This window comes from Diuraphis noxia, unplaced genomic scaffold (genome assembly GCF_037042655.1).
Source record: "Diuraphis noxia isolate RWA-SAM2 unplaced genomic scaffold, SU_Dnox_SAM2 contig0003, whole genome shotgun sequence".
Taxonomy (NCBI): Eukaryota; Metazoa; Arthropoda; class Insecta; order Hemiptera; family Aphididae; genus Diuraphis; species Diuraphis noxia.
In genome coordinates this window covers 53,747,792-53,762,998 of record NW_028301713.1, presented here as the reverse complement: position 1 = coordinate 53,762,998, position 15,207 = coordinate 53,747,792, and the positions used below count along the sequence as shown (strand labels likewise).

Sequence of the window (15,207 nt, the reverse complement as noted above, 5' to 3'; positions counted from 1 at the left end):
TCGTCGGCAGGAACGTATCCAATAACGTTTAACCTTCATTTACTTATTATTCTTATCACTCAAAGATACATTAATTTACTCTTTATAATATACCCACATTCAATTGAGTAACTACAAGAAACAATATTAATTTTTTAATGATTTAATCAACGATATACTTTTATAATCATTATTTATACATATCACATACTTAAATACCTTTATAATTTTGCATTAAAATCAATATACTTGATGACTGAAAATGTGGTGATAATGAAATAAATACACTTCTTCAATATACATTTTGTTTTATATAATAATACATTATCTTATTAATTTATAGTAATTAATTATTAGTTATTACTAAATAAGATGTTTTTACACATTTTTTTTCCTGTTAATACGCTTAGCTTCTACTTGATGCGAAATATTTATTTATTGCCATTTAGTGTTTAATATTTTTAATAAGAAAATGATTATAATCCTTTATTTATATAATATATAATGAGTAAATTTATAAGCCATATTCAACATGAAATAATAATAATTTATTATCAATAATTCCAATCAGTATTGGGTATAAATATAAATGTATAGGCAACTAATTTTTTTATTTAAAATGATTAATATCTTAAAGGACATCTCTTCTTCAATAAAGTACAAATAGTTGTTTACACACGATCGGTTAATATATGTTTATAAATATTGTTATTAACTATGTTATAAACCATAATTAATAGATGCATAAAATTATTTTTGGATAATATTAAATTGTACATATTATTTGATTTTAGTATAGTATGCAAATTTATAATGGGATGATAGACACATAATTTGATATGCAGTATGCACTAAAAAATTAATAAAAATTGCTTGTTGTTGATAAAATATAATTTCAATTCCTTTTTATGTAACTTAAATAAGTATTTTAATACTATATACATTATTTTAATGAGTATCTCCGTTCTCAACTCAAATATTGAAATATCTTACGATACTTATACAATAAAATTACAATATAATGACCTGCTAACCCGAATTATCATGTTAAGTAATGGCTTGGCCATATTTGATTAAATATAAGTATAGCTAAGTGATAAATAATAAGTAATAAACTTTTTTACTTGGAACAACGATCAATGATTATCTCAAACGATCACAACATTTTAATTTCGGGAATTATTTTTTTATTTTTTTTTTTTTATTGAAAAAACGTGCCGAGTATCTTTTAGCCAAATTACATTCATAGGTTATTATTTCAGTAAATCAATAACACATAAATATAATAAAGCATTATAGATCCACCTACTGTGATTTACTTATATCAGTGGAGAATTAGAAAGCAAATATTATATGAGTACATAATAGGTACCAATTTATTAAAAAAAATATGCATATCCATACAGGAAGGTATTGGAATAATACCTAATGTATATGTTACCGTCAATGATGTAAATTAGTTAATAACGTAAATGCCTAGCCAATATTATAAATTCCTAACATTAGTAGTCGATATTGTCAATGCCTAGGAATTAACTGACAACATAGGCAAGGTTGTAAAATTTAAATATTTTGTTAACACATTTAGAACTATGACTAGGAACTTACTTTAATGTCTAATACTGATAGGCAATGTTGATAATTATGTTTAACGAAATATTTTAATTAGGTCAGAAATGTAAAAATACAAGATAAATTATACATAATTAATAATTATTTATTTTCACAATCTCCAGCAGCCTCACGAACCGTAATTTCTTTTACTCCGGCAGTCGCGATTGTTTTTTCATAATTCAATATATTTTCAGGACACGGAACGAGTTGTGCTCTAGTGAACCTATTTTTTAGCATGCCATACTCCGTACCTACATAGTAATTTATTTTAATATTGTTATTAATTTATTTTAACAATTAATTTTTATTGTACTTACATAATTTATACATATCAGCTTCATATGAAACAATGACCGCCAAAAGATTAAGGGGTGAGCTACGTGCTCTATCCACGTCAGGTATAAGTACTCTTACAGTAATTCCTACTTGAAGTTCTGACTTAGTATTAGAATACTTCATCATTTTTTGTGCTTGCTTTTAAAGGTTAGTTATGGCCCTTTGTCTATGATTATTAATTTGATCTTTGTTCGAATCTAAGATATTACAAAAATCCAAAAATGTAAAAAGGATTAGATTTATCAGCTTTATCGTACGTACTTATTATATCTAGATAAATCGATTTTACAACGCAAGAATATTTTATATTTTTGTCAATTATGCCTGAAAAATCCCGGAGTTATTGTCATTACCTAGGAGATATTTCTAATTGCATCATTGACTGATTATAATAGACATTAATGATATTTACTAGTTAATATCGTGTACTGCCTAATTTGATCGGAAATATCGTTATTGACTAGTCATTAACATTAATTCCTTAATTTACGTCTTTGCCGGTAACATATACATAATATTTCAATGGTATGTCATATACTACTACCTATAGTTTATTAGCATAAATAATTTTAGTAATTTTTAATGTGAAGTATAATTTTCATATCTTGATTATTTGTACAAATAGTTATCACGATTATTATTATTACTCTAATTTAATAATCTTATGCTTATAATTAGGGCTCGGATTTCAATGCATTTGCATCTTTTTTTTGAGATATCTTACGCGATGCTTTCCAAGCTACAAATATGTTTCAAGTACTTCGAAATCTAACCACAATAATTTTTTGGGGCATTTTTTGACGGTTTTAATGCATTTTTTAGTACATTTTTGACCTATTTGTCGTATTATGACTAAAAAAATTGACCTCATTGAAATATAAGTACTACATAGTAATATAGTACTACGTAATAAAAATTATTTTCATTTTGAACTATTTGAACTAATTTAACATCAGGTTTTCCGGTTTTTACAACCTTTATGTCACACCATCCAATTAGCCGATATTATTGCACACAACTAAACTTTTATCGGATTATTTTCTTATCGAGCGATAATATTATATCGGTGGTGTGCATTTAATAAATAATGCATTTTTTTTATATTTTTAGGGCATTTTTTAGAGTTTTTAGGTCATAAATGCATTTTTTGAAAGGGCATTTTTTTGATATTTTTAGGGCATTTAAATCCAAGCCCTACTTATAATTCAAATATATATTTTATGTTATATTTATTTAAATACTTCTAGTATGATTTTAATGGCTAAATATTTAGTTGAACAAAATCAACTTTACCCTTCAATGAAATCGTATTATTAAATTCATATATACTTGTGTTTATGTATAATATAAAAGGTACATACTTTTGTAGCTTCGTGTTTGTATTCCGTGACCTCACTATAATAAGTACCTAGGTATTAGGCAAAGAGGTACCTAATAAATAGTAAATACATATATCGCTGAAGTTTTACATTCTTATTTTTTTCATTTTCATAATTAGGCTTTATAGTTATAAAATAATATGTTATAATATATTACACTTAAATATAATATAATAAATGCACACAATATTATGTCCTTATATATATATACCATATAGGTAAGTAAGTACCTAGATTAAAATGAAATTTGAGGTTGATTCGCCGTAGTGTTATCCACAGCTACTTTAAAATATTAATCTCACTCGTTGAACCATATACTTGCCTACATGCAATAATATAATTCAAATTAATTTTAATTTTAATAGAATTATGAATAAAAAATATTTAACTTAAAAAAATACTCAATGGTCCTTTGTATATATTTTAAACTTTTTATTAAAATAATATAATATAGAATCACCGATTAGGATAATTTTTTTTATTGAGCAACGATGATGTAATGTGTAGGTATATCTATTTGAAAGAAATCGTAGAGACACACACACAAACGACATAATTCATTAATTTTATGAAGTATTTTAATAGTTAAATTTTAAACATAAAAACAAACCAAAAAAAAATATATATTTGAATATCTTATAATCTATAGGTAGGTATGTACTATGTATGCATTAACTTAACATATATTTTCTGTTGATTAGTGCCTATAAAATTATTCACATGTTTCAACATAATTTATGGTTATTTTTTAATTATTTAGATTTATTATTCCAAAGCACGCAATGTTAATTTTTTTATGAGAATAAAACAAGAATATCAAATAATTAAATATATATTTTAGAATAACATTATACACTTGTTCTAGCTTTAATAAAGTATAAACTTTTTTTTTTTTAATTTCTTTGAAATTGTCACCTAAAATTAATGTTAATTTATAAAACAAACTGTTGACTAATAGCTGATAATAAATACTACATCTAACGTAATATAATATTAGTGAAAAATACCATGTGATACATTTTATAATTAGAAGATTATATTAGATATTAGTTATTATATTAGAAAGTAATAAGGTTATTATTTATTATAGCGTATTATTATATTATCGAAATGTGATTTGTTTCAAGTTATATACCTACTTATAATTCTACTATAATCAAGTATGAAATATGAATAAATATCATAATTCTGTAATTAATGGGGTATAATCTAAAAAAAATATTTTTGCATAGTGCTTCATACATATAAATTAATACCTAGAGTAAAACTATATTATTTTTATAATTTGAAGTTACAAGTTAAACATCAAAATAAATTATGCTGGATAAATATTAAATAGGTACTCCCATTATGTGTTTCTGACACATTTTAGTGTGATAATGAATGATGGTTTAGTCAACTATATGAAAAATCATCTAATTCCGCTGAAGATGAAATTAATTTAAACATGTACTATAATCATATTATACATATATGCGTCTATTTAATAAAGGAATATTATATAATTGTGGTTTCTCGCCTTACGCCGTGTTAGTTTTAGTAATTTTTTTAATTTTAAAAGAATATAGATCAATAAATCAATATGTTAGTTAAAATCAGAATAAAAGTTATCTTATTTATAGATAAAAATATTTGAATTGCATTTAGTAGACAATTACGTAGTACACATCACATTTCAATAAAACTATTTGCAAATTTTACAAAACTTAGTTGAAATTGCACATAAATCTTTACTTATTCTAGTTATATGTTACTTAGCTCAGATCATTTAAAAACTACAAGATGGTTGCATTCAGTACTGAGTATAATATACAATTGGGTGCCAGGATATATTTTTGTAATATTATGTAATTATATATGCTGAAAAATGTGGTAACAATACATAATCAGTTTATCGAAAAGTTATTTAATAAATATATATATATATAGGACACATACGGTGATTGGTGCAATGGTAGGTACATAATATAATATGCATATTGCATATAAGTATACGTACCTATAACTATCCAGACTATCTACATAAGGCACGAAACACGAGTTGCATTATATATTCATATTATTATTAGTATCACTGTTCGCTATCATATCGCCACTATCGGTTATTACTTACTGGTATATTATAATTTAACAAAAACCTCGTCATTTACATTTACTATTAATATTATTGATAGTTCATTGACACGTTATACAATTTGAATACAGGTACCGGTCCGGAAAGTTTAAACACTTACACGTCGTAATGCTTCGATGCGTGAATAAAATCTGTGTAAAAATTATAATATAAAATGATATCATTCAGTGTTAAGTCACGCCAGTCACGGTACATTTAATATTATGCTAATTTTGTTGATATATCAATTTTAATATTATAAACTTGTAGAATATATTAATACGATTTTTTTCTTCTGTAAACGAGTTCAGAAAATTCATTCTTAAAGTGAGGTGCTGACCAAGTATACCTTGAGAATGAAAACTGGTATCGGTGAAGATGTTATCTGGTAAAGTAGTTTATTGTCGAGAAGACAATAATGCTCAGACATCTGATACTCTGCCTTGCCGGTGCGATCCTAATTTACTTTGTTATCCATTCTAGATTTTTGCTATACTCCTGTGGTATCGTGCTGATTCCCATATTATGTCTTGTGTGGTCTAAAATATAAGCAATCGCTTTCTACACGATTTTTAAGCATTTCAGTATACTCGTATACTATACCACGATTATTATACTGGAAAGAAGCAAATAACTTTAGAACTATCGAACGCTATATAGAGTCTGTATTATAAAAAAAGAAAATCTGTTTTTTTTTTTTTACATCAATAAATACATTTTAAGAATCTAAACTCTGTCTAATATTCGGAGATCGGAAAGTCATATATGTTATTATACTAAATATTTATAAGGTAGTGTTTTTTTAAGAATTTTTAGTTTGGTAAGTTTTTGACTAAAGTTTCAGTTAACATTTCTGAAGTAGACGTGGAATATTAAAATGTAAAAAGTAGATAGTGTCCCATAGATGCAAATGTTTATAGATTTATTTTAGTGAACAGAATGATACGACGAGCATAATATGATTTTCTGATATACTTATATATATTTCGTGTCAAGGATTAATTCTAATAAAAAAATGTTAACAGCACTTGCTAATTCGGGATCGGAACAGTGGCGCAGCCAGAAAAGTATTAGGTGTTAAATACTCTCCTATTGATATTTTTCCAAAATAAATGTGCTGTTTATATATTTATATATAAAAACTGTAAATACTTAGCTTAATTTATACTCAACCCAACCCCCCTCCATTTCATAGTCCTGTCTACACCACTAAATCAGCATATTATACACTATCTTGATTTTTAGTTTTAAGAAAACCAATAATTATATGCATATAACATTTTATTAAATAGCAGAATTACACCACATTGTACTTATGGTATGTTCGAAATGGACAGAAATGCATTTTAGCAAACAAACCAACATCAGAGAACAAAAGAACACTAGAACTATACAATAACCATAATGACTATTCTAAAATACCACAAATAATAAAAAAATAAAAAATAATAAGCCCATCTTAGACAAGCACATACAACATTAACATTGAACTAAACACATTACACAAGGAAAACACCCCCCCCCCCCAAACATATATAAAACTGTTCTAAAAAGCAATATTGATCATCTTATCGATTTTCAAGAAATATATACTGATGCATCCAGAAATAATGAAGGGGTCGGAATAGCCTTGGTAAAAAACAATCTACAGACTTCGTTTAACCTACCACCAACATGTTCCATATATACAGTCGAAGCAGTGGCTATACTACTGGCAATCGAATATATAAACAAAAAACAAAAATGAAAACGAAAAATATATTATTTTAAGTGATTTGTTAAGCTCCATCATTGGTATAAAAAACAAATTTAATCCTAGTGATATAACAATACAAATCCAAAACAGACTTGAAGAAACAAAAATAAAGAACAATATCATAATCCTCATATGGATACCTGGACACATAGGAATTGATGGCAATGAAAAGGCAGACAAACAAGCTAAACTAGCTTCCCGCTCAAATGACGCTCAATACATTAACTTTGCTCAGTACTCAGATGTTAGAAAACAAATTAAAGAAATCACAATCTCCCTTTGGCAAAACATATGGAACATGGAACACCCAAACAAACAAACTAAACCAAATTAAACAAACAGTGAAAAGATGGAAAAGAAACCCAAACATAAGTACCTATTGGCTATTACAAATGAAAAAAAACTAAATCGAGCCAGAATTGGTCACACAAAAATGACACACGGATACTTGATGGCAAAAGACGACCCACCTATACGCCAAGTATGTGGCACCTCACTATCCATCAAACACATATTCGAAGAATGTAGAAAATACTAAAAAACCAGAGAAGAACTAAACATAAGCCACGACATTGGAGAAAGTCTAGGTCCAAATCCTGAAAACGAAACAAAAACAATACATTTCTTCAAACAATCACAAATATTAAAATTATTATGAGTTAACAACAACAATTTTGACATGTACATAATTATAAGACACAACATTTCCAAAAATTTACATATTTATTTTGTATATTAAAATTAACAAAATTTTTTTTCTCTTCCTTTCGAATTAGATAAATTAATCCAACGCTAATGGCCCATAATATCAGATTCAAGTCATTAACTCTTTGAGGGGCAGGCACTACCCATGAAATAAAACCCTTCAGGGGCAGTAAATGATATCATAATATTTTAAAGTTTTTTTTTGTAAAAACTGTTTCTTATTAACTACCTAAAGTCAAAACTACTATAAAAATAATTTTAAGTTAACAAATTTTTCAGGAAAAGCCTGGAAAAAGGTGGTTACCTGTACTAACCACCGCCAAAAATGTTCAACGAATTTGTATAACATATATCATAATATTATACTCTAAAAACTAATAAATTCTTTCATATTAGATAATTTTAAGTATTATTAATAACACATATTTTATATCACAGATTTATATATCATAATATTAATCAAGTATAACAAAATATTTCTTTTATCATAACTAGAATTTTACCTACATTTACTTACTTGATAATACAATATGTTTTAAACTTTCTGATTTACATAAAAATGTTTACAAACATCATATTATATCCTCACTTTCACTACCACTTGGTATGTCTTGTAATAAAACTAACTGTATGTCATCATCAGTTAACTTAGACATGATAAATTAGACTTAAAGAAGAGTACAAGAGACTATATTATAGGAATAATCAATAAATACTTTATAGGTATAAAATAAAATAAAATTGTTTTGAGATGCGCGGTGGTTACTGTTGTTGACCACTTACAAAACGATAATATTAATTCTTATTATATGAATTGATATTAAAATTGGTTATGATAACAAGTATAATATTTAATAATTAATATGAATAAACAATAATAATGGAAGAAACGAAAAAAAAAATAATAGAAAAACCATATTTACAATAATTTATAGAAGTGTAAAAATAAATACGTTTATCACTACATTCAGAATAATAATACTGTTCACCAACAAACGAAAAAAAAAATTGAACAACAGCACCATCTAGTGTTTTATTCATACAACAAATGTGTTTATGTGGTCATAGTTGCTAACCACCGCCAAAAAAATAATAAAAATACTTATAGAAGTGGTTAGTTCTACTAACCACTGCCCCTTAAGTGCCATGAAGTATGTGGTTAGTTAGCTAACCACCACCCCTCAAAGAGTTAACATCTTATGACAAAGCTAACTTAATCATCCATCTAGTCTTATTACTTTCCTATTTAATATAAACCCTTGAGGTATTCAAAATTTGGTTTTTTCATTCCAATTACTATACTTACTTGATTGAAAATCAAGAAAATCAAAGTTAAACTAAATGAAATCATGAATGAAAATGTATAGTGTTTTAAATCATCAGGATAATACATAATGTATAAATCGTATTGTACATATTATAATACATATACATTTTGTGTTTATAAAAAAAAAAAATTAACACTCAAAGATGCACTCGGACCAGGACAAGAAAAAACCATAACAAATTTCATCAAGATGGCCAATCTCACAACGAACATATAAGACAACGGATCAACGACGCCACATTATAACAATTATATATGTAAATTATAATTATAAATTTTCAATGTAAAAAAATCAAATTTCTTTTGACTAACTGTTACCACTAGACATGTAAACCACTGTAGGCTAATAAACCTTTGTATTTGAAGTCTTAAATAAATAAAAATAAATCAATTAAATGCACAATTGTATGTTGCTGGAGTAAAAAAAAAAAATATCACATGATAACCAATATTTTTCCTCTGCAAGGAAATTTGAAGAATCATAGATTTTTTTTAATCAATATTATATAAATGAAACAATTTTTCTTGTAGATAAATAACATCGAGTAGCATTCTACATTATTAAGATATTTAAGTTGCAAAATAGTATGACAGAAATCACTATTCATAATATAATAATAACATAGTCTATTGTCTATCATTGTCATACTCGACATTTATCAGGAAAAAAAATTTGTGGGCCTGAAGCCCGAAAACACTTATGTAAAAAAAATAATTAAAATTAATAAATGAGAAGCTCCTTTGAAAAAAATATTAAGAATATATTAATTTTTTAAATTATTTTTATTTGTTATTAATTATTAATTACTTATTAATTTTTATAAACTAAGTAGTTGGACTTTTTCTTCAAATTTACAAAAATTAATACCTAATAATTATAGAATTATGACTTATAAGTCATATATGACATAAATATTATGATGGTCGCAGCTAACTACATAATCACAAAAAAAAAATATTTATACATATATATATATATATTAAAAGCCTTTCAAAATGAAAACAAAATACTTATTACAATATACATAATTTAATTGAACTGTATCATTATTTATTGATAAATCTTAATATAGCAGTTTTTACTTCTGTGGAAGTGAATTTAAAATTATAAAATCATAATACTACTATTATATTATATCGACTATAAAAGATGTTTGTAAAATATCGTATAATATACACCTTCCTATATAATACTCGTTTATACAATTATGTATTTAAACGTTTTTACAAAATGCAACTATGTATATAAAATTATATAAATTACAAATTACTTACTTGTTTAATATTCATACACGATAACTTACTTGTCGGCTGTTGCGTGATTTTTTTTTTTTTGGTTATAACTGGAACCTCATTCAAATTTAAATACCTAATTCATTTTATATGTGGTCATTATAATTTATAATTGGCTATTATGATTTATGGTAAAATTGGTAACAATACAACTAAAATTAAATGTATAATAAAATATGTTTTACCTCTAATTTATTGTTTCAATATGAATTTAATGAAATACAATGTATCGAATAAACTCTAAAATGCATGATATACCTACTTACAAATCATTTGATACGAAACGGACAAACGGGAAGCAGGTGTATCCAACATTTTATCAGAAGCCCTACACCCAAACAATATTAATAATTTGATAACATTTATAATTAAGTCCAAGCTTATAAATTGTATATAACCTGTAAATAATTGTATATATATTATGTAACCTATTGTAAACCAACGCCAATGGCCTTTGACGCCGAGGCTTAATATAAAAAAAAAAAAATCATTTGATATTGCATCACGTATTTTACATAACTCATAAATAATATTAGAGTGATCTATGAAATAAATTTACTAAACACGCAAGTTTTTTTCATTTGATGGTACCAAAATAACATGTATTTAACAAACAGGTTTTATATTTTTGGTCAAAGTGCCAGTTTAAGTAAACAAAATAAATAAACAATTATTACGATCGATTGTAAAAAGTAATTTATTTTTGTTTTTATAATTTTTATTAGGCACTATTAAATTGGATCCCAATCTTGGGTAAATTTGAAGTAGACCCTTAAATTGGCTCCTGAAAAATTTAAATTTGAATTGGCTCCCAAAACTGTAAAATATTATTATTTAACTTCGGGTTCTCATATTATACGCGTTTACTTTTAGAACTTCAACCTAACCTAGCCTAGCAGTTTGCACTCAAATATAGTCTAACGCTGGATATATCTATATTCTATACTACTATATATACATAAGTATTGATCTTTTATATTATATGATCTATATATTAGCCAATAAGTATAGACCTCAAAAAATAGTTTAATATAATATTTTTATTTAACTTATTAATGAAAAATAAAAAAGAAGAACAGAGTTTATATTATCTGTCTTTCAATTTTTTGCTATAATATATGTACATATTATGTTTTATTATGACGTGCTCAGGTATTATAATATCTTTTGTGTTTAAATTTTTTAATTATTGTTGATCTTTTCTTATTTTTATTTTCTTGTGAAATCTTCGTATTATATTTACTAAATAATCTAAAATAGATACAAAGCTTTCAATGTAATGAAATAATAAAATATACGAATGACGAATGCGATATTGTAAACCATGTGTTAAAATTAAGAATCATACTAAATTTATTTGGTGATCTTTAGTGTTGCCGATGTCAACTATTCTAGGAAATAACCTCAACTTAAAATTATTAACAACATTTTGGTAATCAATATATTTTTGAAAAAAAAATTAGGGAGCCAATTCAACGGTAAATTCTTGGTAGCCAATTATCAAAGGTAATAATTGAGGATAAAATATTGACAATAACCTGTATTTGTTAGCGGTTAGCCAATTCAAATACGCCGATCCATAATACAATTATTCATGCAAATAACAAAATATCAGTCTTACTTATTTTTATAAAAATCTATCTATTTATTTTTCAACGTCAACTACAATTTACCATTACCGTTTTTTTTCTTTGAAGTAATTATAATTACAAATGTCAAATATGTTATTGTGTTAGTAAATAGTATAGTATCGTGAGTGTATCTTGCATTATATCGATATTATTCTTTATTTTTTGATTTCAATGCAGTTTTTAGCATTGTATCCTGATATACCTCAAATTAGATAAAACACAAAAATAAGCCATGGCTTATTACTTACTTGCAAGTAACATGACGTTTCGGACAATCACACATTCAAACGGGCAGATGGTGCCGAAATCGAACTGTTACTAAACATAACACATAATACCTATAATGTTATCTACATAGTTTGTAACTTGTAGAATATATTTTTGCTAGAAGATAACATAGATGCATGACGCATGGACTTAAAGACCGACTAACGAGTGGAATAAGAAAACATTGTACGATATTTAACTTCAAGTTTTTATATTTTCATCTTTTTTTGTTACATCCAACATATTATAACTGAATTACTATGTACAGTAAATGTGTCGATATTCGTCGTTCAGATACGAATAACGAAAATCACTGCATAGGTACACAATATTTGCAATGATAAAAATGTGCATGATTTCACATGCGGTATCTAATAGCTAATGGTATACGAGTGTTTGGGCCGTTTCAGCGTACACGATGGTTACATGCGAGCTGGGTTTACTTCTTTTTGGAGTCTTCTGGTTTCTGTGGTTGGGAGGCGATTAATTCCAAAGACTTGGCGATCTCTGGGGGAGTGGTCGGGACGACGTTTCCGGCTGCGTGGTAACCGGTCTCGTCAGCGTAGTACTTGACTTCGACTGGAGCACCATCGTCACCGATGTAGGCATACGAGCCTTCGATCACTTGGACGGCGTTTTCGGAACCGGCGTTCTTAACGTATCCAGCAGCCTGGGCGACGATGCCGTTTTCGGTTTCGTATCTGAAAATGCACACAAATATATCCGTTATTTACAAACAATGTATTTTTTGTGGACATGCCATTTGGCGCGGGTCTCTATTTCTCAATTTTAATCCGCCATTCGCTGTGATGCAGAAAACCGATCGAATAATAATGTACCAATTATAATACTAACCCGTATTTGAATCCGTTCAAGTCAGCTTCTTGCGATTGTTTAAGGATAGCTGGCACTTTGTTGTCTACGGGTTTGTACACTGGAGAAACAGCCTTGGGCGCGACTGGCACTGGTGCGATGATTGGGGCGGGGGTGACGGTGGGGTAGACGGCTGGGGCACCTGGGTAGTAACCGCGGTTGTAACCTATGTGAAAATAGTAAATTATAAGAAACTTATAACACATCATGTGACTCTGCAGTGTTTTAGACGTATAATTAACGAAATTAAACCTTGATATCCTGGGTAGTATCCCTGGTAACCTTGGTATCCTGGGTAGTATCCCTGGTAACCTTGGTATCCTGGGTAGTATCCTTGTTGTCCCGGGTAGTATCCATTACGGAATCCGCTGTAACCTTGATAACCCTGGTAACCAATGTATCCTGGGTAGTACCCTTGTTGGCCTGGGTAGTAGGCTTGGTTGGATGGGAATCCACTGAAAGTAAAAGCTTTGGCAGCTTCCTGAGGTGGGGCCGCAGCAGACACCGCTGCGATGACAGCTACTAACACTACCTAAAAACGAAGGCACGAAAATTGTATAAAGTGCTGAGGAAAGAAATAATTTTATGCATATTTTTTGCTGTGAAGATATACTGTGAAAACTTTTACAGGTGTAATGTCAATTTTAAATTGAAACTAAAAATATGGATTTGGTTAAAATATGATTACGATTAATAAGATTACCTATGCGTTAAATTGTAGAGATATCTTTTAAATTTTAATTTTCAGGCATTTTTTTATGAAGTACAAAAATAATAAGACTGATTCTAATATAATAATGGTTGCAGTAAACGTAAATATTATACTTTTACACTGTTCATAATATAAATTGAGGTACTTATTTGAACTTAAAAAATTTGAAAATTTGAGTTAAAATTAATTTTTTCGTAGTTTCATTAATTTAAAAAATAAGTATAACATAATATGAGCATTTATTTTATAAGATATTTATAAAATAATAAGATATTCTCGTATACCAAAAATACTAAAAATTCATAAGTGTATGATAAAGTACGAAAATAATAAATAATTTCAGTAATTATACTATTTTTTCTTTAAATTAAACTGTTTATAAATTGAAACTATTATACAATGCGTTGTATAACTAAATTAAAAAATAAAATGATAATATTGCTATGTCTTTTTTAAGAAGATTTAAAGAAATATTATTTAACTCACCAAAGTGTTCATGGTGATTTTTTTGGACGTATACCGTGATCAGAAAATTGCCGTATGTTGGGATGTGGACAAATGACACAACTGATGCAAAATGAACATCCCGATGAGGTATATATACCAAAATTTTGGCGCAGGTTCATGCAAAATACCTTGAACTTGACATTTAAAAAAAAATAAAGTGCCTCCCTTTTTTCTGCAGATAAATTATTCGATTTTTTATACACGTCTTGTCCAATGTATATGCACATATATATGTAGATTTGTAGATTATTGGATGAAGAAGACCGGTTTGCGATTTTTTTTTATACGCAACTACGCTCCAGACAGAAAAGTGGAACTGGTATTTACAATTTTTTTTTCATTATTATTATTAGAATTTAAAATCGATTACTATTTTCGATGTTACACTACAGACAATTTAAAACCTCAATTGATATAATGAAGAATATGAAAAATGTTTTATTTTCAAATAACAGCCTTCTTAAATTTTAGTCTATTCTGCACACATAGTATTATATTATGGTTGGTACCACGATGACAAATATTATGAATCCTAACGATGCTCAAATATCGTTATATACTTAGGTAATACGATGGAATCTGGACGGACTCCAATTCAATTTTTTTGTCTGATTTGAGAGAAATTTGATATGGATGTCCATACTCAATTTAACAATATGTTTTACTCAAAAATACACATTTCATATGGGCTAACGTATAATTATAATGTATTACC

The 15,207-nt window shown here is 27.1% G+C and overlaps 1 protein-coding gene, 1 long non-coding RNA gene and 1 pseudogene across 2 annotated transcripts; 1 reads left to right on the top strand and 2 right to left on the bottom strand.

The window, feature by feature from the left end:
* Window positions 1-1,620: 1,620 nt before the first annotated feature.
* Window positions 1,621-3,333, bottom strand: LOC149057534 (uncharacterized). The gene is made up of 3 exons (XR_016191004.1): window positions 3,291-3,333; window positions 1,911-2,126; window positions 1,621-1,844 (listed from the first exon to the last, which is right to left on the bottom strand). It is a non-coding gene; the product is annotated as an uncharacterized LOC149057534 (long non-coding RNA).
* A 2,466-nt stretch (window positions 3,334-5,799) lies between these two features.
* LOC149057533 (uncharacterized) lies at window positions 5,800-7,835 on the top strand (annotated as a pseudogene).
* Window positions 7,836-12,594: 4,759 nt separating this feature from the next.
* On the bottom strand, window positions 12,595-14,627 carry LOC107173103 (uncharacterized). The gene is made up of 4 exons (XM_089224040.1): window positions 14,472-14,627; window positions 13,526-13,805; window positions 13,256-13,439; window positions 12,595-13,101 (listed from the first exon to the last, which is right to left on the bottom strand). Exons 1-4 carry the CDS (start codon window positions 14,481-14,483, stop codon window positions 12,840-12,842), a joined length of 738 nt encoding a protein of 245 aa, XP_089080166.1. The 5' UTR covers window positions 14,484-14,627; the 3' UTR covers window positions 12,595-12,839.
* Window positions 14,628-15,207: the final 580 nt, after the last annotated feature.

Coding starts and splice junctions, on each gene's coding strand:
- LOC107173103 (XM_089224040.1), bottom strand. Junction 13,440..13,525: donor ATACTACCCAGGATATCAAG/GTTTAATTTCGT, acceptor ATTTTCACATAG/GTTACAACCGCGGTTACTAC. Junction 13,102..13,255: donor TTGAACGGATTCAAATACGG/GTTAGTATTATA, acceptor GTGCATTTTCAG/ATACGAAACCGAAAACGGCA.